The sequence below is a fragment of the Cupressus sempervirens genome, chromosome 5 (genome assembly GCF_028749045.1).
Source record: "Cupressus sempervirens isolate cs-2001-9-10 chromosome 5, ASM2874904v1, whole genome shotgun sequence".
In the NCBI taxonomy this organism is placed as follows: domain Eukaryota; kingdom Viridiplantae; phylum Streptophyta; class Pinopsida; order Cupressales; family Cupressaceae; genus Cupressus; species Cupressus sempervirens.
Genome location: NC_143122.1, coordinates 234,954,571 through 234,982,286, shown reverse-complemented (window position 1 = coordinate 234,982,286; position 27,716 = coordinate 234,954,571). Strand labels below are relative to the sequence as shown.

Here is a 27,716-nt window from a genome sequence, read left to right as displayed (position 1 = left end):
CAGAATGTTATTGGCCTTTATATCTCATTGATATATCGCTAGCCAAACGCCGAAATGCAGATGACATAACCCCTTTGCAATCCTGATTATAATCTTCTTCCTCTGCTCCCATGTCAGGGTTCTCCCGGCGGCATTTCTAAAAATGAGTTGATCGAGACTTTCCTTGGCGAGGTAGTTGTAAACGAGAAACTGCTGGAACCCCTCTTTGTCGTCACCGCCAATGCCAAAACCTCGCAGAGCCACCAAATTTTGATGGCGAAAGCTGCTCTGAATCTCCACCTCATTCCAGAAATCTGCATCATCATCGACAGAGCACTTCTTCATTCTCTTCATGGCAATCATCTGACCGTCGGGAAGTTTTCCCTTGTACACCATTCCAAAACTCCCCTGCCTGATTAAATTCATGCAACTGAAATCATTCGTGGCTTTCTTGATTTGCCCTTCATTGAACCACACTACGCCCATCTTCGGCTTGACGCCGTTGATCAGAAGGCTTTTGTTTATTAATCTCTTAAAATGCCTGTGCTTCATCCTCGCCCTCCACCAGTAACGAATGATTCGTATAATGCTCATAGCCATGGTGGCGCCTACATCACCATGATCTTGCAATGGTCGAGAATACAGCTGGCTTAATGATGGGTAAAACGGCCTGTACTAACATCACCATGAACGCCTCCATTTTCATCGACATTTTGAATTGAGAATGTTGTCGCTATATCAAGTTGCTACAGACCGAGTCCAAAAATGCCCTTTCATGTTTGTAGTTTCGTCTTGGATGCTCAGAATTATCCCCGATTTTGTTTCGAGTGGGGCATAGCAGCTTAACAGGACAAGGTGTCGTAGCAAAATATTCGAATGTTGAGCTTCTAGGGACAAGTGTTCTTCACTTTTCAATATTGGTCAACGATCGTGTTGACCATATTGATGGATGGTAGCCACCGATTCTATAGAGAGGGAATCTGTTGGCTTTGAAATGGCATTTGGAGTATTATACAAAAGAGGGAAGCTTATGTATTTTCTCTTAGCCAAGGTTGTAGGATTTGTTGAATTGTAAATCAGCTGGCAGCCATGCCTCCCTCTACAATGGATCGAAAGGAAACACAACTATATATTCTATTGTAAATTGCAAAGAGGCAAAACGTAATTACTTTGGATCCATGCTTGAGATGTAAATGTATTTAGTTAGGGCTCGTTTGGCAATGGGAATACCACTGGAATAGGCATGTGTGTATCTCTAATCTCTATTTGGGTGCAACAATGTTGAATTTCGAATAGGAATACAATGGGAATAAGTATTCCAATTTTGTCCAAAAAAGGGACATATGCAATTCCACCTAAATAGGTGGAATAGGAATTTTTATTCCTATTCCATTTATTACTTTGTTAGAAAATATAAAATTTTGGGTCTGTGCTCTCAACTTTACATTTGCCCTCACTTTTGTTTGTTGCTCATTCTCAGCTCACGTCCGTTGGTAGTAGGTGAAGGAAACTTTTATCCTCCATTTTTACCAAGTGTGGAGCAGGGTTTCATTGCTTTTTGAGTGCAGGGTTCATTGTTATTCTTTTTTATGTGATGTGTCTAAATACGGTTGTGTAGGGTTTTGTTTTACAACATTGGCAAGAAGTTTCTACAACATTTGAAGGGCAAAGAGGAGCAGAGTCCACAACAAGAGTGGGATGGTCAAATTTTGAGGTATGTAGACTGTGTTGTTTTCATAACATTGCATTCAATGAAGCCCCTTACCTTCTATATTCCTTTCGTGCACATACGGTGCACTATTTGATTGTTTCGAACATTATTAATTTGTTTTTTATTTCTGCATTAATAGTATTTGTAGATGAGTTTCAAATCTCATTTTTATGTATATATTTTGTTAATCTTGCTCTTGCGAACCCCAATGGATATGGATAGAACAAATCTAGAATGCTTCCATTGTATATGCACTTTTGATGATTTTTATCCTTGCTACTTTATCCCTTATTTCTATATATCTTTCCATCTGAATGAACTTCATCTAGGTGATGATTCAATTCTCCTCCTATCTAGTTCCTCAAGCAACCCCTTTTCCAGACCCGATAAGCTAGTGCATGTCTTTAGCACAAATGGGTATATTCTACTACTAAGCTCTAAAACTTTTTGTTGCATTTGACATTATAGTATTATTCCATTTTCATACAGTCTATATAGAACATACCATTTGATCATTACATTCCATTAAAATGAATCTTTTTCAAACATTTTGTCAATTATTTGATGTACACCTTCTGCACTTGCATAGTTACTATACATGTCTACTAGATTAGTTCCCGGAAGAGGGTTTTGAGTAAGACTTGTCAAAACAATTTGGGCATGGACTTTCTTGACCTAGTTCTAATATCTTGACAAGTTTCTAATAAAGTAAACAAATTAACATTACGGAGTTGAATTTTTGTGTATAGATATTGCAGTTCTTGGGTTTTTCATTTGGTATAAGTAATGACATGATCGTGGATGCAATGGTGAGAGTATTCTCTCTTCAAATTCCTCTTTTTATTATTATTTCTTATTAGCTACCCATATTGGAACTCATTGTATTTCTTTTTGATTGGGATCAAACATTTTCTATTCTTCTCTTTTGCTAATCTTAATATATTCTTCAATTTCCAGTCTTTAAATTTTGTCCATCAGGATTGTAGGATGAGGATGGCAGATCATGCTCTAATACTATTTGTGACAACCCATCTTTGAAGCTTATAAAGATTTCCACTTGAGAAACATGCCAAGGATATTTCTTATTGCTTATCTTAAATAGGAGTTTGTTCCACAATTTTCTTTTTTGTGTATCTCCGATTTTCAAAAACAATGAAGAAACCCTAATTCTATTTTTAGTTCTACCACAATAATATTTTTGTTGCTTCTAGATTTGGATTGCAGAAAAAAAAAAAACCTTATACAAATTTCATATGATATCTGCAACTTCTTATATTTCCAAGTGACATAAATTAATACCAAGGCCAAACACTTGTAATGTTCTATAAATACTTAATGTGGTTTTAGTATAGGGTCCCCAACCTACTAACTTTATTGGGCCAAAATTGTAGCTCATACAAAAAAAATATGTTAGCTTTGGTAGGAAAGTGAAATGAAGAGAAGGATGAGCATAACCATCTTATTGCTAGCTAACTCTCTAGCAACAAGCTAACTAGATGTGTCAAACACTTTGTGCCCCTTTTCAATGCTTTGATAATTTTCATACAAACCCATCATGACTCATATAGTTATATCCCATCATGATTTCATTGATATTGATGGAAATCCACTTTCAATTGCATAATTCTTTTTATTAAGCTCCATATCCTATTATAAAGTTGACTTTTGGGGCATAGTAGGAATGTGTAGATTATGTATTTCAAATAAAGGCTTTTAGCTTTTAGTTGTATTTTTTGGAAAATATTCAAAACTAAAATTTTAATTGGGGGATTTCACAATTGGGAAACTAAAAAAAGTTATCATTGTATCATTTTCTGATTTCATTGCCTAATAACCTTGACAATAACATAATCCTGACAGAGTCTCTATAGGAGACACAGACCAGCTACAATGAAATAAAACCATTAAAATCAAGAGCACAAACCAAATGAAGAGATACTGTCCAATGAGGCAGATAAACCCAGGGAAAAAATTGATCTTGATTGCTACAGGTATGAAGGACCTCTCTCATGGCTACCATAAACATTAGCAATTGTTACCTTTAATCTGTCTCCATAACCCTTGCTCTAATTTGTAGATTAGGTGATTGAATTCTGATAGTGTTCAGTGTCCTCATCATAATTATAACCATCTTCTTTATCTCCAACCTTGTTTTCATTGCCTTTGTTACTATTGACTAAAACGTTAACACAATACAATGGTAGGGACATGTAGATCAAAGTCCCTCTCTTGAAATAGTGGAATTTATCACTTCCAAGGTTCATAATGAATGGGTTACAACTACATCAGATAGGTCAAGGAAGCTTATGTGATATGTCATAGTTTATTGCTGGAAACAATTTTTTTCCAAGCTTCTATTCATTTTCCCTTATTGATTTTCTAAACTTTTGAACATGGCATTCCTCTCTAAAGAAATCTGCAATATAACAAACAAAATCTCAATCTAAACTAGCAATTATTCTAAGTTTAGATTTAAACAAAATGCAAAAGATAATGATGTAATGAGAGATTAAAAGGAAATAAACTAAGTTACCACATTCACCCACTGAAGGCCAAAGTTGAGAGTCGATTTGGTCCAAAGTTGGGTACACAGCTTCTCACATGGCATTCTTTTCATTGCATTCTTTGTGGTAATTTTCAAGGACATGGATTATTTTTGCAACATAATGAGACAACCACATATGCATCTTTTGGTAGGTTGATTTGTTATCCTTAATTGATAGGCATTGTGTCTCTTGGTGTAAGTCATATATATTCTTATTAGCTATACTAATAACTCTATTACTTATAGTTGTAGCTAACTATTGTTGAAGACTTATATTTATTTTCTTGGTTTAATGGTTGGATATTCCGATCAATTCTAAATTAATTTTCCAAGTAAGTATTCACTAGGAAATGCATTCCAAATGTTGGGTAATGGGGAATCCATGTGCCCCATGTTTTTCATGATTTTGATATGTCAATGAGAAAGCAAACAAATTGAATTTACAACTTCCTTTGTCCTCTCCTAATGTAACCCAACTTCGAGGCTTGAAACTAGAAGGTGCTAAAGTATCAAAATGATGATGAATTGATTATTGAAAATTGTATTTGTTCTCCTACATTGTATCTAACTCTGTTGCTTTTGTATCTTTTGTTGCTCCTCTCTCCAATTCTAGAAGATCTTTAGTAAGGAGGACATATAGTCCATTCACTATATGAATTAGAATCATCAAAATTGATGAACTCATGTGAAATTAGTGAATGAACTATGTTTTCCACATCTGGATGCTTTCATAGTTGACTTTGAAATCAAGCCATTGTACACCCTACATTCCCAAATCAGATCCTTTGTTGAAATCTTCAAAAAAAATTATAGAGACTTTTCCCTCATCAAGTTCTCAATGATCATTTTAATCAAAGTTTTAAAAAACCATAAAACTCTAGGCAAGACACGACACACACAATATTAGAACTTAGAATATCTGAGCATAAAACCTTTTCATGCACTAAAACAAAAATACTGCTCATATGCCAGTAAAAACACCATCAAAATATCAAAAATATTGCTCATATGCTCTTATTTGTCTAATTTTTTTAATTTGATAGTAAAATTTTATGGTCACTTGTATGCACAACATCAGAGGTTAAATTCTCCCATGACAAGTAGAAGAGGAGTCAATTGTCATATTGAAAAGGATCTAAGTTAACATTGATCAACCACAAATACAAGAGACTAAATACAAATTTCAATTAATCAATTTTTGGTAATAGAAATTAATCAATCATTCAATCTCAATTTAAAAAATAAGCTAAACATGATGATGCTCCAATGCTTTGTACAAATGCCCATGAATCCATCTGACTAAAATAGTATCCAAATGTATATTTGCACTTGCTAGCTGGCATAATTGATTCTAAAACTAATTGATATTATTGACAGTTTATTTGTTCCTTTCCTTGTAATAACATTGTAGTAATGTTTTTAATACCGCATACAAATTATATGGTAATATCAACTAATAACTCCATTAAAATTTTATATGGCATTCGATGGATTCTACTAATGATATGCAAGTTTACGGAAGCATTGTAGGAAGATCACGCTCTTGAATGTACTTTCCATTTTGCTTGTAGTCCAAGTAGTATTCATACTAGCAGCATCAGAAGATGCTAGAAGACACAAGTGCAAGCGAAGAAGGTTTGCTTGTCCTTTTTATAAACATATTATATATTCCAATGAGATAGATTGCCATGACCAAATATGCATGACTACGGGAGCATTCTTCAAACATGCCAATATTCTAACGAAAAAAGGGAGCATTAAAGATACAATAAACATGAAATTGGAAGAACAACTAGTTATGTTGCTACATACTCTTGACCACAATCTAAGGAATCATAAGATTGACCATAACTTTGGTCACTTAGGAGAGACAGTGAGTCACTACTTCCATAAGGTCTTGAAGGCTATCATATTGCTCCATACCACTTAATTTTTGCCCCCTTCTTCAAATACTCCTCTAGAAGTTATTGGGAAGGACCATTTTGATCCATACTTCAAGGTAAATCTCATATTTTCATATATTTTGTTGCTTGAGTTTATTGCTACATATATGAAAATAATATTTCTTACACTAGGACTGCATTGGAGCAATTGATGGAACCCATATACCAGTTACTATTGATGTGGACAACCTAGAAAAATATCATGATAGAAAAGGCCACCTATCACAAAATATAATGGGTGTATGTTTGTTTGACTACAAGTTTCAATATGTTCTTGCTAATTGGGAAGGGTTAGCTACAAATAGTCGTGTTCTTGCTTCAGCTTAGTCAAGAGTAGATCCACTACTAGTTCCCCTAGGTATATTAAATCATGATTTTAATGATAATATAGTCCTTAATGTCAACCATAGTTTTTATGTTATTTCCAATCTATAATATTATTTTTCCTTTGTATAGGAAAATTCTATTTAGTTGATGATGGCTATCCAAATCTTCTTGGATTTTGTGCTCCTTATCAGTGTACATGGTACCACTTAAAAGAGTTTTGTAGAACCAAACCAATCAATAGTGTGCATGAGCTATTTAACCACTGACACTCCTCTCTTAGGAATGTGATTGAGCACACATTTTGGTATTTTGAAGCAATTTTTTCCTATGTTGAAGCATTTGACATCCTATAGTATGACGAGTCAAACAAAGATCATGTTAGCATGTTGTATACTACAAAATTTCACTATGATAGAAAATGGTGTTCCACTCGATATGGAAATTGAAGAGGATGATGATCAGGATGGGATAAATGTGTCAATTCTTGAAACTTATGGGATGACTCAACGAGATAGAGATGACTAGGGATATTTTCAAGATGAAATAGCATGAAGGATGTGAGAGGGCTAGAGATCTCAACATTAGTTTTTTTGTATCGACATTAGTTGTTCTTTTTACTCACATTTACACATTTTTTCCTCACTTTTGAACAACTACAATACTTGAATTGACACTTCGTATAGACTATTGATTCATTAACTTTGATATTATGAATTATGAATTGCAAATAAGAATTATTGTTATGCTTTAAAACTATTGATTGAGTGATTTAAAACTGTGATTTATGAATTACAAATTAGAATTACTATTATGCTTTCAAATTGCTGATTGAGTGATTTAAAATTGTGATTTATGAATTGCAAATCAGAATTACTATTATGCTTTCAAATTTTTGATTGAGTGATTTAAAACTATGATTTATGAATTGCAAACCAGAATTATTGTTATGCTTTAAATTTGTTGATTAAGTGATTTAAAATTGTGATTTATGAATTGTGAATCACAAACATTCTTATGCTTTACTTTAGAACTCTTTGGAACCTATGTAAAATTTAAACTCCAGGCTATTTTGTACCCACTATTTTAGAACAAGTAGTTGTGTTGTACTCGTTATTACTAACAACTCATTACTTATTGCAAGTTTTGCAACAATATAATAGTTACTTACCTCAAAGCTGAAAATATCTTTTACTAATCTTTTGAAAAGCATACATGAGGATGTTCATATGCCCCCCATTGCTACCCCCATTGCTAGTTATTCTAGAAGTCCAAAAGTGGTATGGACTAGAGAGATGGAGTGAAAAATTCTAGATTTTCTCCTTGAGCATGTTACTCTAGGAAGGAAAGGTGAAGGAAGTTTTCAGAAAGAAGCATGGACAATGATAGAGAGGAGATTCAATAAAGAGTCAAAGTTGAATCTTGGAAGAGATAACTTTAAAAATATTTTGAAAACATGGAAGTCACTGCATAGAATAATGAAAGAGTTGAGAAATAAAAGTGGGTTTTCTTGGAATGAGACAACTCATTGCATGGATGTCAAGGACAACATATGTGATGAAATTTTGAAGGTAATTTCCTCTTCAAAGTCATGTCCTATTCTAATTTCAAACAAATATCTAATTATTTAATTTTTCCAATGTGTAGATAAACAAATTTAGGATTGCAAAAGTGTATAAGAGGTAGCCATTCACCTATTTTAATGATCTAGAGATCATTGTGGGAAATGACATGGTGGAAGGAAATGTGGCTACAACAGTGCAAGATGCTGAAGATGGTAACCTCTTTGATAAGGTTGTTGATCTGGGTGATGATGAGGAAATTAATGCGCCTCTGAATTTTTTTGATGATTTAGATGAAGATTACCTTTAGTCAAATTAGTCCACTACATCGACTAGAAACATTCCTTCTACACGAATGATAAGGAGGCCAAAGAGGAGGAAGGCAAGCATGGTCGCTTATTTGGATGCAATATTTGAAAGAACCCATGTGATACGAGAGGGAATCAATGAGTCGCACACCATCAAATTTGATAAAGGGGATATTAAGAAAGATGCTACAAATTTTGTTTTCTACCTTGAAAGCCATCCTAAAATTAGTTGAGAGACTATGATTATTGCATCTGATAGTTTTATGCAAGAACCAACAAGATCTATTTGGTTCTTCAAGATGGATGACTCAGCGAAGGAAGATTCTATTACGTATAAATTTGGACTATTGTAATGGCTTTATTTGAAAGAAATATTTAAATGTCAATTTATTTTTTCTTTCAAGCTAGAAGAGGGTATCATACTTTTGTATTGAACTGCTGATCCAAAAAGGATATTGTAATTTATTTTTGAAATCTATTTATGTTTCGTGTCATTTTGATATTGTAATAGTTGTTTCAAACTATTGTGACAAACTGTGAAATCAAATTGCTTCACTTGTGTAGATGTTGAACATATGTATAGCATTGTCCATTGTTCAAAAACACAGCAACAAAACTAACCTATAGCTTACAATAGTACCTTGTAGCTTACCCTATACAATCAGAACAACACAACAAATGAACTCACATTTATGCTTGAATTATAAAGGCATCTCAATAGTAGAGCAGTATGATATTTATATTTAATCTTTCAAATTATGCCACAACTTTATTAGGTGTATTGTATTAAACTAGATTCATTAAAAGTCCATCATTTTTGCTAACTAGTCCTCAATTTTAGCCAACTACTAGAGAACATAGACAATATATTCTATAAAAGCTTTAATGTATCTTCAAAAAGAATTTAAGGAATCTTAATAGTGCCCCTATAAATTTTGAAAGGGTTGATTCCCATTTTAAATTATCCACAGCTGACATATACTGAACTATAGCAGATTGGATGGCTCTCTCCATGCCAAAAGTAAACAAATTTCCAAGTTCTAAACAGTGTATTCTCCATTTTCTAGGAGAATTGTAAAGCTCAATTGCTAAGGCTTGCTTCACATCAAGGCCTTCGTGATTCATGAAGAGCTCATGGAATTTTGCTTTGTTGTAGTATGGCTAATAAAATATGAGCATCTGAGGAAAAATAAAGTCAAGTGAACTTTATTCATCATAGTCGTATAGGAAATTTCAATATTTTCCTTTAAACTATAGGGGAAGTATGATGAAAAAATAAAACAAGTTCAAACCTTACTCAGAACATATAGAAATAACAAGGACATTTATGTGGAAATTCACACTATGTCTCTACATTACTAAAATCTTGGTGAGATTCATGTGTGGCAAGCACATAAAAATATGGCATTTTCCAACCATTGTGTGAATTGAATTGCAAAATAGAGTACCCATTTGTGAATTTATGAATAAAAGCCTGTAGTGGGTTCATGGCTCCAAGGTTGCTTTCTTTCCTCTACATGAAGTTTCAGCACACTTATTAGCTAAATATTCCCTTATTTTTTCTCCTATTTTAATTTTAAATACAGTCCTCTCTAGCTCAATAGTTTATGTTTCAACAAGAAATTTACAAGTAAAACATAGGCAACCTTCACAAACTCACACTTTAGTTGTTTCATTTTGCAATTTAGGGCATGACAGGTCTATTAACAATGAACATGCATATGAATTGATTGTCTATTCAGACCTTACTATTAAGAAATTTCAAACTTTCCTTAATCTTGTTTGACACAGGAAGAGAATCTCTCTCTATCTCTCTCTCTCTCTCTCTCTCTCTCTCTCACACACACACACACACACACACACACACACACACACACACACACACACAAACAACAACAACATGAAAGTTAAAATTGTTATTTAATCTTACAGCGCTCACTACTTTTGGAAGAATGTGAATAAAATAACAAAGAAACATACCTAGTTCATACATCTAGAAGTAGTTCTCCCAATGTCTATTCCAATTCCAGCCATACCATGTAGAATCAGAACAACACTACCCTGTAGCTTACAATAGTGACCAAAATTGTAAAATGAAATGCTTGAAATCATTAGAGACAAATAGTAGATGTCAACTCAACACCTGTTAGAATCAAAACAACATCAAAGGCTAGAGTATTTGTACTACTAAACTATAACACACTCTCAAAATTAGATCCATTAAACCAAGACATGCATGACTGAAATTAGAACAACATCAAAGGCTAGAGTAGTTACTACTAAACTATAACACACTCTCAAAATCAGATCTATTAAAACCATAGACAAAAGGATCCAATTGATCCATTAAATGCACAAACATAGAAAATAGCCCATGAAATAGTATGGTGCTAGGTTGCTTTCATTATTTGTCTTGGTTGAAATAATTCTTTTTGATATGTTTGTGCCGAATTTTGAGATATTTTTTGATTTAGCTTTGAGTCATAAAATGTGACTAGAAAAAGTTCAAATGATCATATAAAATGTTTAGTTGAGGTCATTATCATTTTATAAATTGGATTCTTCTATAATGAATGTATGTAAAATAATATATCTTGATAATTGAATGTTTCATTTTATTTGTATTATTTCATATTTTATATAGGGTTGATGGATTTAAATTTCCCAATGTGTGAGTGTGGTGTTGGCCATGTAGTATTGAAGACCTTGTGCACAACAAATAATCCAAAGTGTAAATTCTTTTGTTGTTCAAATGGAAGAAAGGTTATTATTAATTTTTGTATATGTTTACATTTTTTGTATCAACTAATTGTTGTGGACACTACTAATTTAGATTTTGTATTGAAAGGGGATAGTGGTTGTAATTTCTTTCAGTGGGTTGATGATGTCCCACCCACATCTATCATAACTAAATCTATAGCACATGAAAGTACTAATTACAAGTTGTACAGGGTCCGAGAGAGGGAAAACGTGTTTCTTCGAGGCATCTGAGGAATTATAATTGTTTCAATCTTACTAGTCTTTTGGGACCATATGTGTAAATGTAGTTAAAAGTCAAAGAAACTATTGTACATTGTAATTTATTTTATGATTTTGAATAGAAATGGTGGACATACTTAATAAAAATTTGACTATTTTGTTGTTTGGAACTGATTTCTGATCATATTGTGGTGACTAATTCTATTGAAATGATGAAAAAATTATATTAGTTTCATTACTATTTCAATTGATTGTGTCTAATTTTTTTTTTAAAATTCTATAATTTAACTTCACTCTAAATTTATTTTTTAAAAATCTTTAAAAAAATAAAAGTAATCCAACCCATTAAAATGTATAATGAAAAAAATATTAAATAACAATAAAAAAAATCTTATTCCAATACCAGTTTTGCACAATGAAATGAGATTATACATATGCCCAATCGAATTCTGGGTGAACCAAAATGAGAAGAGGAATACGTATTTTGATTTTCTATTCTCAAAATAAAAAACCAAGAATAACTATTCCTATTCCTATATTCCTATTCTACTTGCCAAACAAACCCTTTAAGTGGATATGAAAAAAGGAATAAGTGAATAAAATGCAAATGTAGGATTTGGTTTTGACATTTGTGACTATAAAAAGTGGTGAGTCAGTGACTACGTTTCATGAATTCAAAAAATATATGTGAATATGGCTCACTAAGACTTCTTTACTCATCTTTTAAGTGTTCTAATGTGGATTTCATTTTGATGATTTGTGTTTTTTTAAAATCTTTTTAATGTATAATTTTTTTATTAAATTTTAATTGGTTATATAACTGTGTATAAGTTTTTTCAATTATTTTAGCTTATCTATTTAAAAATATATAATGTTCTTATTGTCTATTGTTAATTACATAAATTTCTAATTTTTCTTAATTAGGAGTTGCACGCTTTTGTACTTTTACAATGATAAGTAGATAGGTTCTTGATAAAAAATTTTATAGGTAGGTGCTTGATAATTTAAAAATATAACCTCATGTAATAAATCCAATTATAAATAATTTCTAATTTAAAAAATCTTTTAAATAGAGGGAAAATATTATTTATTTATATTCATTTTATAACATATGATTATATTTTTAAAAAATCTCCACTAAAAAAATTGTTTTGAAAATCAATTAGAGAAATAAAAATAATAATATTTAAAAAATAGCAACCCAATTACATCCTCCCACAAATATCATATTGGCTAAATGAATTATAAAAACTAAAAATTGATATTTAATAAAAAAATAGCAATTTTCATCAAACACAGTGGTGAGCTCGAAGGGGTCGATGGAAGGGCAGGATGGCAATGCTAGTTCGAATGTGAAATTACCAAGTGGGAAAATGGCAATAACGAGCACGATGTTGGATGTCTAGAGGGATTTGTAGGGGTGTCTTACCTTGCTACAAGCTTTATTCCTAACAATATTGTGTTCCCAAAATCTTTGGGAGTTTCCTCTAAATCTGCCTTAAAGCATGTTGCTATGGTGACTTCGGCTAGAGTGTCTGAGATTGCGGTCCCACTTTCCTCATGTGTCACTTCCAGTTCTAACAAGGGGAGTCCCATGGGTCCTTTGGATGTGGGCTATGGAAAACCTATGAATGGGACATTTAAGTGGTAACAAAAAGATTATTTGAGATTTTTTGGGGTTACCTTGAATAGCATACCTTCATTTCCTGTCAAACCTGTCAAAGTGGGATGCTAGAATAGGGAATTCTTGATTTATTTTCCATACCCTCTTCTGGATTCTTCTATTTCAACTTTGGAGTTGATGCTTATAGGTAAGTTTCTTGAATCTTGTCTCAATATTAAGGAAGTTCATTCCCATGTTAAAAAATGGTATCTGAAATGCCAAGTTGAGATTGTGGCTCTTCCCAAGGGCTTCATGTCCTTCAAATTCTCTAATAAATAGGATTGTAATCGAATTCTTCTCTAGGGTCCTTGGATGATTGGAAAAATGGCCCTATCTTTTCAAAAATGGGCTCCTGAATGGACCTTTGAGGATAAATTTTTTTCCTTTGCCCTAGTTTGGGTCAGACTCCCTAGGTTACCATTGGAGTTTTGGAATGAAACAATCTTTAAAGGCATCATAGCTTGCCTTGGTCAATTGGTGGTTGTTGATTAGTGTAAAATAGCTAGATCTTGGCTAGTCTCTACTTGTATTTGTGTCAATGTTTGTAGACTGGAAAACTTGTCATCTAGTATAACAATTAATTCAAAGCAAGGGCTACTCAAATAGGAGGTGGAATTAAAAACCCTTCCCTTTTTCTATTTTATTTGTAACAAGATAAGTCATTGGGCTAAAAGCTATCCTAAAAAATTAAAAAGGCTCCTCAACCTCATCTTCCCCTTGGACAAAAAAAAGGAACATGGATCCTAAGCAGGGTCCTCTCCCCTAGAACTTTGAGGTGGAGGTTTCTAGTCAAGTGAATCAATGTATTCAAGTGTCTCTCTGAAGGTAATGGGTGTGGAGGATTCTCTTATGGGTCCCTATCTTGCTTTGGGTTGTTGCCTCAAAGACCTCTAAAAGTAGGTAACCTCTCCTCTAAGGTTTTGGCTAATACTTTTGATACTGAGTTGCAATCAGAGTTTATGCCTTCTTAGACGGTGGGTCTTTTGGAGGACGGAGTTCTATTTGAAGATGGTTTGATGGATCATGAATCTAAGGAAAAATTTAGGCCCCAAAGAGTTGGTTGAGGGTGTGGTGGGTTCCCCTTCTTCTAACGTGCTCATCCAAAATTTCCAAATGGCGCTACCTAGACCTTTTGTTTCGAGTGTAAAGTTAGTTGTGAACTTTTTGGAGCTCAAGGTTTAGCCCTAGAAGCTCTCTAACTCAATTGAGATCCTTTCTAAGGTCCCAAATACTTGTTTCTCTCTAGAGGGCTAGTGGTCAGAATTGTCATTTAAGCAGAACTCTTTTCTTTCCTCTTATGAGCAACCTTGGCAGTTTGTGAATAATAGGAGAAAAAGTTAAGCAATGAATGCCTTCTTTTGTCAATAAAGTGAAAATGAATCTAATAAAACTAGATGTGAGAGGCAAAAAATCAATTCCTAGCAAAAATAATGAAAAGGAAGCTCTGGAATCACCCAGTAAGCAGGATATTGTGGTTGTAAAATAGAAAACCATTTAGGAGATCTGCTCCCCTTATTCTAAATGAATATTTTTTCTAGAATATTAGGAGATTGAATACCCCTCATAAGAAAGATTTAGTGAGGAATTTTATTCAGGACCATAAATGGGTATGTGCAGGATAATGGTCAACCAAACTATGGCCTTAAGCGGCAGTGAAAAACTAACAAATTAGGGTTATGTCAACTTGACACATAATTTTAAAGTGGTTCTAGACTTTATATCAAAAAGTTGTAAGAAAATAATATGTAGGAAATTGAATGTAGTTTCTAAACTACTAAGGCTTATTTGGAGAAAAAATATTTAATTGGTCAAAAGTTTTGATATTGATGCAGTACTACAAAATTTTTTGGGCGAACATAAAAAGTAGGTGTATGTCTAACCACCTTAAGAAAAATCAAATGATAATATTTTTTAGTATAATTCTAGATATAAAAATTAGACACATGCCCGAATGTGATGCATATTATTGGGTACTTTTATTTCAAATAAATAAATAAATATGAATTTTCTACTAAAACATTTTCGAAAAAAAAACTCCCGTGTCTGACCACCTTAACTAATTGAAAACTTTACCAATTTAATTTTTTCCCCCTTATACTAAGCAAAGCATAGAATGTGACACAACTTTTGGATTTAAAAAGTGTTATACCATTTGAAAGTTATAGCTATTTTTTGATTAGTATGTCAATCAACACTTTACAATCATCTTCATTGAAAATTGACTAATAAATACTTATCGAACTCATAATTTTATAGCAATTATATTCATGGAATCTCAAGAGTGTTATAAAAATTACCGTTTTCATTTCATTCAGTTTTGATGAAAATAACATTGTCAGATGGCTCCTCGAAGTCTAAGTGTCAGTGAAACCCTTCTCAAACACGTTTTTTGGGTTGACCAAATAGGCTTGGTAAATACCGAGCCTAATTGAATACCTGAACTCAAATTAGGTATCTGATTACTGTGAGTTTTCCAATTGCAAATATGGAGGGAAATTTGAGAGGAAAGATTTTCCAATTGCAATTTTGGAGGGAAATTTGAGAGGGAAACTTTAGAGGGTTTTAGAAGGAAATTTATTTAGGGGAAGTGTGGACATTAATATTATTATTACATATGATTATGATTATTATTATTAACTATTATTATTATATATAGTAATGTGTATGATTATTATTATTAAATATATATAGTAATATTATATGATTATTATTATATATAATAATATATGTGGTTATTATTATTATTAAATCTATAACCTAGTAATACATATGATTATTATTGTTATATAATCTAATAATATATTATTATTATATTAAAATACATAATATTATATTATTATTAAATATAATATTGTCATGAAATGCATCAAAAGGGGTCATAGGTTAACCTATGACCCCTTTCGATGCATTCTGAATGGGTCCCTAGATGTCCTAGGGCCCCTAGAGATATATGTTGTCATGAAATGCATTGATAGTAGTCATAGGTTAACCTATGACCCCTCTTGATGCATTGGAACCAACCAAATCTTTCCCTAGGGGTCCTAAGACCCCTAGGGATATACGTTGTCATGAAATATATCAAGAAGGGTGAACCTATGACCCCTCTTGATGCATTGGAACCAACTAAATGTTTCCCTAGGGGTCCTAAGGCCCCTAGGGATATACGTTGTCATGAAATATATCAAGAAGGGTCAACCTATGACCCCTCTCAACACATAAGAACCAACCAAATGCATCCCAAGGGGTTCTAAGGCCCCTAGGAACATATTTTCTCATGAAATACATCGACTTGATACATTAAAACCAACCAAATGCATCCCTAGGGCCCCGAGGGGCATACGTTGTCATGAACTGTGTTGAGAGGGGTCATAGGTTAACCTATGACCACTCTTGACACATTAGAACCAACCAAATGTGTCCCTAGGGGTCCTAGGGCCCCTAGGGACATATGTTACCCCTAGGGACATACGTTGTCATGAAATGCATTGACAGATGCATTGGAACCAACCAAATGTGTCCCTAGGGGTCCTAGGGCCCCTAGGGACATATGTTGTCATGAAATACGTCAAGAGAGTTCATAGATTAATCTATGACCCCTCTCGATGCATTTCATGAAAACCCATGTCCCTGGGGGTTGAGAAGGATCATAAGTTAACCTATGATCCCTCTCGATGCATTGGAACCAACCAAATATGTCCCTAGGGGCCTTAGGACCCCTAGGGACATAGGTTGTCATGAAATGCATCGACAAAGGTCATATGTTAACCAATGAACCCTCTTAATGCATTGGAACCAACCAAATGTGCCCTTAGGTGTCCTAGGGCCCCTAGGGACATACGTTGTCATAAAATGTGTCGAGAGGGGTCATAACTTAACCTATAAGCCCTCTCGATGCATTGGAACCAACCAAATACGTCCCTAGGGGCCCTAGAGCCCCTAGGGACATATGTTGTCATGAAATGCGTTGAGAGGAGTCATAGGTTAACCTATGACCCCTCCTGATGCATTGGAACCAACCAAATGTGTCCCTAGGGGTCCTAGGGCCCCCAGGGACATATGTTGTCATGAAATGCGAAACCTATAACCGCTCTCAATGCATTTGAACCAACCAAATGTGTCCCTAGGGGTCCTAGGGCCCCTAGGGACATACATTGTCATAAAATGTATCGAGTACGCATTGGAACCAACCAAATGTGTCCCTAGGGGCCCTAGAACCCCAAGGGACATAGGTTGTCATGAAATGAATCGATAGGGGTCATAGGTTAACTAATGACCCCTCTTGACAAATTAGAACCAATCAAATGCGTCCCTAGGGGTCCTAGGGCCCCTAGGGACATACATTGTCATGAAATGTGTCAAGAGGGGTAATAGGTTAACCTATGACCCCTCTCAATGTATTGGAAAAAACCAGATGCATCTCTAGGAGTCCTAGGGACCCTAGGGACATACGTTGTCATGAAATGCGTTAGACGCATTGGAACCAACCCGATGCATCCCTAGGTTGTCATGAAATGTGTCAAGTCTCTCGACGCATTAGAGAACCAACCAAATGGATCATAGGTCATAATAATAATAATAATAACAATAATAATCTATGTTGTTATATTTAATAATAATAATAATAACATATATTAATAACATATATAATATATTACATTATTATATTTAATAACAATAGTAAAAATAATAACAGTATAATATAATAATCATATATATATATATATATATATAATATTTATAGATTATAATAATAATAACAACAACATATATTACATTATTATATTTAATAATAATAGTAATAATAATAATAATATAATATAATAATCATATATGTATTAATATATATATTATATTTATAGATAATAATAATAATAATAACATATATTGCATTACTATATTTAATAATAATAGTAAAAATAATAATAATATAATATAATAATTTCATACATATATTAATATATATATTATATTTATAGATTATAATAATAATAATAACATATATTATTATATTTAATTATAATATAGTATAATAATCACATATATTAATAATAATAATAGGTCATAATCATAGGTCATAATAATATATAATACATAGTAATAATCCTATATAATATTAATCATCATACATTGCCCATAATTCCCTCCAAAATATTGGCATCAATATCGGATATCTGATCTGAAATCAAATATCCAATTTATTATTGAGTATCCGATCTTAGATCGGATATTTGATTAAACTAGCATGATTTTCCCAATATATTCCCTATCACTGCAGACCTAACAACATTGCTTTTTGTGGGCCATTTTCACGAGTTTTGAGAAAATTGACATTTTGGGGCCCAAATGATCGAAAAAGGTTTGATAATATATCATTAGGTGTTCGATATTGTCATCTAAATGAGGAGGCATAGTCGTTGAAAGGCTAAATGCAAAAGGAAGGTATCCAATGAAGACATTGCAGCATATAAGCAAAGGGACAAGGTAAATCACCAAAGGAAAAGAAAAGGTATGTTAAATGTGAGTCCAGTTGATGATGAATTAGTTGAAGCTGAAATCATAGAGTTAGATAATGAATATGTGCAGTTGGGGAATGAAAATGTACCAATTGATAATGATAATGTTGTGATTGAAAATTTAGAGAATGAAAATTTTGGGGATGAAATGCTACCAAGTCATAATGTAAATTACATGATTGACCATGTCGAACATGAGAATGCATAGGAACCTTACATATCTCCTAATTATAATCGACATGAAGGTTCTAGAACACCAAAATGGATAATTGAAATTGATGAAATGATTATTACCAATTTAGAAGGGAAAAAATTAGAAAGAACATTCGGTTATGGGCTTCAAGACTATATAAGATTTTTTTTGGCTACAAGATAGTGGTGGAGCAATGTCATCTTTTTATGCAGTTATTAAAGATGCAAAAGATGAGACCTGTGCTTTCCAAATTGAAGATTCATATAAATAAAAAATTGGAAAGAAATGCCATTATTGTGCTGAATCTTTTCAGTGCTCTCAATAGCATTGGGAAAAATAGTAGGGAGAAGGATAAGAGAGCTACTCGAAGGGTTATTACAACCTCTTTGGTAAGTCATCATTTGAGAAAGGGTAGATATATGAGACAAATTTGTATTGACTTAAATCTAAATTGTACTACTTTGAGAAGAGCACTTAGTAGACAAGAGAATTAATGAACCTCTTCAAAATGAAACATGGGCTTTTGGTGAGAGACTTCCACATTCTGATAAGAAGCTATCCGATGATGTGAAGGAAGAAATTACACAATTTTGGCACTCTAGCTCAAGAGTATCACCCAATGCTAAAGACATGTTAAAGTTGAGAATTGGCATCAGAGACCACATGCCACATCCTAAACATTATCTAGAGGTAAGTCAAACTATGTTGCTCAAACAATTTAGAGAAAGTCATCCAAGTCTTTATATATCACAAATAGCTTTTGAATCTTTGAAGCCATTTTATTGTGTGCCACTTAAAATTAAAAATACATGTTGTTGCAAATATCATGTCGAGTTTTCTATGCACCATGAACTATTACACTCCATCCATTCTACTTTGCATAGTAAAGAAATGTTGGAGAATTGTGGTGCTAGTCGGCTTCAAAAACCATCAAGAGACTTGCTAGACCAATTTTTATGTCATAGAGTTGATGGTTGTTTCTTTTATAGAAATGCTTGCTTAAATGAGAAGTGTTTAGAATGTGGTGGCTTATCCAAGTTTGACAAATGTTTCCATGAGGGGTATGAACAAGATCTTGGAAAGACAATAGTAAAAAAAAAGGTATATGAAATGGTGAAATACACATTGAAGAGTGGGGATGAGGGCTCTAGATGTGAATTGGTTGCAAAAAAAATTAGTGTGGTTAGTTTTATTTCATATTTCAATACAAATCTTTTCTACAAGTATGCAAGACATAGTCACAGGTCTCAATGGTTGGATCAACAATTTAGAATGTGTAAGGAGACTTTTCCCATTGGCACTATTGTATTAGTTGTTGACTTTGTTGAGAACTACACATTGCAACCTCAAAATGAGACACAATCTCAATATTACGACTCAATTCAAATTGCTATTTTCGTCCACATAACATATAGACATGCCCATGATAGTGTGGAAGATAATCAAAAGATATTAGAGAGTATCATTTTTATATGAGTGATGATAGATCTCAGTCTCACAAGTTTGTACAACATTATTTTGAGAATTATTTTGATTTCTTATAGGAGCATGCAATTGTTATGGATAGACATATCATTTGGTTAGATAACTATATAGATCAATTCAAGAATTCTTGCATGTTTTATTGGTTGTGTAGGATGCACATAGAGAGGGGGGTGCCTCATATTTGGAGTTTTTTGGAGACTGGCCATGGGAAAGGGGAACATGATAGAGAAGGGGCATGTGTGAAGAGAGCTCTAGTTAAGAGGCAACTAAAGATTTTAGGAGCAGATCTTCTTGATGCTCATAGCATTGTTGATTGGTGTGGTTTACCATTATCACAGTGGGGGACTCTTGATTTAGTAGTATGCAAGTTCTTTTAGTTGGTCGAGGAAGGGTCCATAGGTGATAGATCAAATTATGCTACAATGAGAGACTTATCAAAATGCATTCATTCTAGAGCTCTGATTCTAGTACATGGACCATTTGGACACGATAGCTAGCTTACTTTTGTCCTAGTTGTTTTTAGTGTGATTGGGATCACTATGAGTCGAATGAGTGGGTGGACACATGGGATCCACATTATCTTACTCCATTTTCTATCATACCCTCTATCAGAAATGATGACATGGAAAGTTCACTTGAGCATAACCATCTATTAGATCTTCTTTAGCTAGGACATGTCTTTGCATTGGTTGCACCACAGGGGAATGATGAGAAATCTGATTATTGGTTAGCACATTGTGTAAAAGGTAAACAAAACCTTGCATAACCGATCACAGATGATGATGGATTCACATATCCTACTGGTTCAATGGTTGTCATTGGAACATGGCTGCAGCCATACATGCGTATAAGGAATGGAATTCCTATAGTCAAAGACTATCAGAAACACAAAATAACTCTCATATTCACATCTTATTATAGCAACAAATGTAAAGTTGTTGAAGCATCAAGGAAGACCGAAAGTAAAAGAACTTTTTACTATTACTAATGCTGATCATGAAGCCTTGTTGGAGACCCTAAAATAGAGAGATGACCAAACTGGAACATTCAACTAGGTATATTTACTTCTTATCTTATTTTCTTCATAATGATTCAGTGAACCTATTACCACGCTCATATATTTCTCATGTCCTTAGGTGTCTCATGAGTTAGTCATTTCTTGATCATGAAGTTGAACTTGAAGTTCCAATTAACTTCAAGTTCAATTTCACATTCCCTATTGTCTTTCGTATATCAAAGTCTACATTCATTGTCCTAAATCAGTCTCGATGAAGTCAAAGTGAAAGTTGAAGTCTAATCATCTCAAACTTCTAATTCAACTTTGATATCATTTTTGTATACTAACTTTATGTTTATATGCAGGCATTCAATCTTTGAAATAAAAAGGCAAAATGGGCCCCAATGATGACATTTTTTTAGGCATGCGAAATAATAAATAACGATGTTAAGGAGGCACATGTCTTCATATGACATGATTTGGAGAAAAGAAAAATATTTCATTTCATGATGACATGGAGCATTAATAGGCATGCAAATTTGATGGGCATTAATAACAAATCACTCAGAGGGTCTTTTCTAATGTGTGGCACATGAATAGTAATTATTATATTTACTTTCCATATCTGTACTAAGATTTTCTCCATAAGTCATCCCTTAAATGCATTACTTAGCCACTTTATTGCTCATTTTGCCATTTGGAAAAGGAAATCTCAACATCATCTGGTAGGGAGAATGTGTCGTAGGATAAGCTTTGTCAAACTGTAAGTGCACTACCATTATCCTATATAAATTTTCTTGTTCTTACTTTTGTTTTGAAAGGTTTTCATTTGCATCTTTTAGACCCTGTCACTCCATAGCAAGCCATGACATTGTTTTGCCCCAAAATGCCCAAATTGGGAAAACCATGTCTCCTTAGCTCTTTACCTAAGATTTGTGACATATTCCTGGTTAACAAAAGCTTGACCGATATAACTGAAAGAGCCAGAAATACCCAGTCAAGTCCTATATATCAAAAACTAGTTAATAGTGGATTGCTTGAAGCCACCACATTTCCTACAGCTATTACAACCCCAGAGTTAATTATTGAATGCACAAACCAGTATGATCCTAACAACAGATGTGTTAAGAAAATTTTAGGACAAGTGATAGTCAAAATCGATAGGACCAATATTTTCTCAATCCTTAAGATCCCTCATAAGGAACCTTATGAACCATGGACATTTGAGGAAGTAGAATGCCTATATGCTGAAAGAAAAAATAGTTGTCACGATAAAGTAGCCCAGTCCTGGCTCCTAAAACTAGCAGAAGGTGGTTCAAGGTTGCCCAAATCGTTAACCATTGAACATTTCATCAAATAAATTGCAGACATTGTGCTTTTGTTGAACAGAGTCAAAGGAAATGAGCATGCATTTCATTAGGAGACATGGATGTATTTCTTCATCCAAAAGATTGTTGAGGGGGATAAGTTCATTGATTGGGCTGACCTAATTGCTGAGAATTTATACAAGGGTTTAGTGGCTATCAATAATTTTGGTCCATTTTTCCTATCTTTCTTTTTAGTTTATGTCTTGGTAGCATCTAAAGAATGGCAAAGCCTTCCACATTTTCCATGGACAGATGAAATGCCCATTTACCAATACTATAGTGATCTCCAATAAGCTAATTTGTGTAAAGAGTTTAGAAGAGTAAATGAGGTCTTTCCGGGAAGGCTAGTTTTTGAGCTTTAGGGTCATGAAAATAATAGACTATCTGAGGAATCAATGCAAGCTATATAGGTCTATGGCTATTTTTATCTTCAATTCACTAGGTTCACATACCTTAGGATGGCTGTTTATTCAAGTGAACCATTGAAATTGCCTCGTTATTGCTTAGACTCTATTATTTTATCTGAAATGTGTAGACAATTTTTCCCAGTCGTAGAGTCTTTTAAAATTACCAAGAGGTCCTCTTCTATTTTCTTTCCCATTTAAATTGGCCACTACAGATGCTCTGTTCTAAAGTAAGCCATGTTGACAAGAGCATCATTGACACGTCTGTGTTTCAAACCTTTCTTCCCTTGAGAAAAAAATGATTACATAGGATTTGTTAGGAATAATTTTTAAAATGCAATTTCTTTTGTTCACATTCCATAGTTAGAAGACTACTAGGAAAATTGTCTTGATGAGTTTGAAGTAAGAAAAAGGCCATGGTTGAGATTAACAATTAAGAAAATTAATATGTTTAATGTTGATCTTGACACATGCAGGCTAAAAGAGGAAGATTCAGAAGAAGTGATTGACCCATTTTATATTGACCAAATTTAATGCATGCCTATTCCTAAGATTTATTGGAGAAGAAGAGAAGAAGATGATTTATTCTCTCACACTAAAGATGTGCTAGCTAGGACTAAAAATTGGATAAAATCAAAAAAAAATGTCACCCTTGATCCGTCTGGAAAGTCTTCAAAAACCAAAAGTAAAAAAGGCCTCCCAAAAGAAAAAAGCTATCACTAACCCAGGTGTTCATGGTCCCATTGCAGGTTCAATTGAAGTTGAAGCTGAAGCAATTCCACAATCACTTCAACTTCAAGTTCAAGCAGAAACTCCTAGGCTAAAAGGGTGACCCATTCGAGCACAAAGAAATCATCAAAAAACAAAGGCAAGAATACAATGACGGTTGATTTTGAGACTACAGAAGAATCACCTATGGCGGACAGTTTACCAGAACCCCAAAAGTCAGCAGTAAATACTATTAGCCAAGAGAGTAATCTCACCTTGGCTTAGTTCTCCCCTGCAGCAATAAGGAACTAGTTACTCCCAAATGGTTGGAGACTTCTATTGAAAAGAAGTAGAGTGTGGTGCCTCTTTCAATGCCAATTGATAATTTGGTTAGTAAATATTTGGGGAAAACACCTAATGTGAAGAAAGCTAGTATAGAATCAAAAATCAAATTTGAAAAAAACTCAGGGCACTGGTCAGCTAAAATAGCCATGCCACTAGATGGAAGTTTGTGAGAATCTCTAACCCCTCAAGATTACCAAATAACAAAGGCTGACTTGGGAAAAGAAAACCATGAAGTGGATATGGAGTTATTCGAAGCCTCTAATAAGAAAATTGCACAAAGGGTGTGGAAGGATAGACAGGATAAAAAAGAGATCAAGGAGACAATAAAGAACATGGCACAATATATCAATGCCATCCTTCACCCTGAAGCAAAGCTCATCAGAAAAATGTCAGCAATTGTAGATGTGTCCTCTGCAACCAACCAACAATCCCTTGATAATCTACAAAAGTGCAAAGTAGTTGCAAAGACAACAGGGGAGTGGGTGCATGGTGTCCTAGATGACACTGTGAAACACATAAGTCTCTTGGATAAGGCTTTGAAAGAGATCTCCGCCATCACCAAAAAGGTAGAGCTAAGCAATGAAGGGTATGAGAAAGAAAGAAGCAATTGGGAAAAGGTGATAATATGGTTTGAAGATATCCAAGAATTTGCACATAAAATTTTTTAAGCTGAGTGTCTTGTAGTTGGTTTAGATGAGAAAGCCTTGTATTTAATCAAGGATTGTGTTGTCACTTAGGTTTACACCCTTGTCCAAGGCCTATGCACGAGGACAACCTAGTGAAACATGGAAACAACCTCCAAGCTGCGGGACTTGAACTATGAGGTTGAGTCTTCAGAGAAGGCCAACTTCCTCTTACTATCAGGGCGCACCTAACTACTCTCGGAAGGAAAAGGGGAAGAAGGAGATGTAGAAAACAACTCTACCCTACCTAAACTACAGAGGTGATGCACCAAAATAGAGTGTTCAGACTCATTTATGCCCATATATGCGCTACAAAATCAAAATAACATTCAAGAGACATACACATTCAGACTTACGTCAATCATTAACCACATACAGATTAGGAAACCAAACTGAATAACACAAGGAAAGGGAGGATTTCACTTATATATTATCCAATAGGTCAAGAAAAAGATACAGTATGCAAGCCACAGATCTCAACAATACACCAATGAAAGGCAAGATGGATGCATATGCACATTGATGGATGAAGGAGATGATACAAAAAGTTATACAGCTCAGAGACAAAGGGAATTTTACATTGCAGATCTGCAAGCAATAGCAGAGAATTTTACACTTTAAATTTTGTTTGAAAAGTGTCCCACTGGGCATGCCAAAAACTATTGTCACTTAGGTTTGCACCCTTGTCCAAGGCCTATGCGTGAGGACAACCTAGTGAAACATGGAAACAACCTCCAGGCTGTAGGACTTGAACTGTGAGGTTGAGTCTCCGGAGAAAGCTGGCTTCCTCTTACTATTAGGGCACACCTAACTACTCTCAAAAGGAAAAGGGGAAGAAGGAGATGCAGACAACAACTCTACCCTACCTAAACTATGGAGGTGATCCACCAAAATAGAGTGTTCAGACTCATTTCTGCCCATATATGCGCTACAAAATCAAAATAACATTCAAGAGACATACACATTCAAACTTATGTCAATCATTAACCACATACAGACCAGGAAACCAAATTGAATAACACAAGGAAAGGGAGGATTTCACTTATATATTATCTAATAGGTCAAGAAACAGATACAGTATGCAAGCCATAGATCTCAACAATACACCAATGAGAGGCAAGATGGATGCGCATGCACATTGATGGCTGAAGGAGATGATATAGAAAGTTATACAGCTCGAAGACAAAGGAAATTTTACACTGCTAATCTGCAAGCAGTAGCAGAGAAATCAGAATGAGTTGACCCTAGAAAAAAGATCACAACATTGCCTTTATAGTTCAGGCATAACTGAGGATTTTTGCATTACATTTACTTCTCAACTAATGGCAATAACTTCTCACCTTGAAAATCCAATCAAAGATCTGGTGGTCTTGAGTACCAAAATCTGATATTCCTCTGAGAAAGAACTTGGAGAAAACAAAAATGGCACCATAACTACGCTCTGACCAGGTAGATGGATGTACTGAGACGGTGGAGTGTCTTTCTATGTTTTGCATTCAATCTTGCGTCGGTGGCATTGATCAAAGGATCAAAATCTCGCGACAAAACCTGATTCGTTGTTTTTGGTTCATGAATTCGCAATGTCAAAGCAAGTCGAATAGTTCTTTATGTGCCAACTAGGCCATGTAGGCCAATTTTCTCTCTTTATTTTGCCACTTCCTCAAGGTCCCTTGCGCTGACCATTCCTTACGTTGGACTAACCACGCCACCCCAGAACCGTTATCTTTAATTGTGACGGTTACACTAATTCCCAGACACCGACCGTCAATCTTGATCGGGCCAGTGAGACACGTGTCATTAGGGCGCCATCTCGCTATCGTAAATATCATGGAGCTTCTTCATAGTGATACAATGCCATCCATTGATCTTTGCAGATCTGACAATCGTGAAGACTCATCATGTATCGTACTTGCCTCTTACCCTTGGCCCCTCATATCTGGCACCACCTTAGCAACCGCACTACACCCAAATGACACCTGGCAATATCCGATAGACATACCCTGTCGCAACTTGACCCCATTGAAACATGGCAAAAGGGCACCATGTTGCTATGGTAAATATCACACAACTTCACCATGGTGACATGGTGACTTCTGTTGATTTTCCTTGATCAGACGGCAAGCAAGATATACTATTCCTCAACGCATTGATCAATAGGAACCGACCACGTATCACTGTCTATATTTCATACACTGACCATCAATCCTAGATCCATGGGGGCATGTGGCAGAAGGGCGCTATGTCACCATCATAAATCTTGTGCAGCTTATTCATAGCGCGATGGAGCCCACCGTTGATCTTCGCAGATTCGATGGTGGAGATCCTAATCTTTGACTACACCGACCGTGTTGAAGATCTGGTCCCATGCGCTGACTATACTTTGACTTGGTATACGTGGTTGTTCCTCATTGGTCTAAAGAAGCACCACCCTAGCAGACTCAAGACCTGACCCCACAGAGCGGCCACGTGTCGACTAGGCGCCATGTCGCTATGAGGAAATCAAGGACAAATCCCCATAGTGCCATAGCACCCACTTGATGACATGTCCTTTCGTTGTAGACGTCTCTACATCTGATTGGCCGTCATAGCACTAGGCTTCCTACCATGCATGCGAAGTACCTGTTGGGAACTGCCGTGCCATGGTTACTTGTCGCAGTGGATTTTTCCGTTTGGGCGATATGTCGCCATCGAAAAACCCATGAATTTTTTGATGCCGCCATGGCGCGCATTGAATTTTTGACCTCCTGGCCACACTGACACGTGTTTTCCCAGTGTAACAGCTCCCTCCACTGTGAACTTTCTGGCCTATTGAACACTGGACCCACCATGGCAATGTGTCGTGAGGGCGCCATCTCGCTATCATAAATATCATGCATCTTTTCCATAGCGCGATGGTGCCAACCGTCGATCTGAACTGATCTGATGGTGGAGAAATTACAGGTCACAAAAAACATATTATAAGGTTTAAAACTTTTGTAATTTTAATATCTCCACGAGTATTTGAACA

The 27,716-nt window shown here is 34.7% G+C and overlaps 1 protein-coding gene across 1 annotated transcript; it reads right to left on the bottom strand.

The window, feature by feature from the left end:
- Positions 1–24: 24 nt before the first annotated feature.
- Positions 25–27,561, bottom strand: LOC149555347 (putative receptor-like protein kinase At1g11050). The gene is made up of 2 exons (XM_089829350.1): positions 27,329–27,561; positions 25–649 (listed from the first exon to the last, which is right to left on the bottom strand). The coding sequence occupies exons 1-2, from the start codon at positions 27,559–27,561 to the stop codon at positions 25–27; spliced, it is 858 nt and encodes a 285-aa protein (XP_089685476.1).
- Between the last annotated feature and the right edge of the window lie 155 nt (positions 27,562–27,716).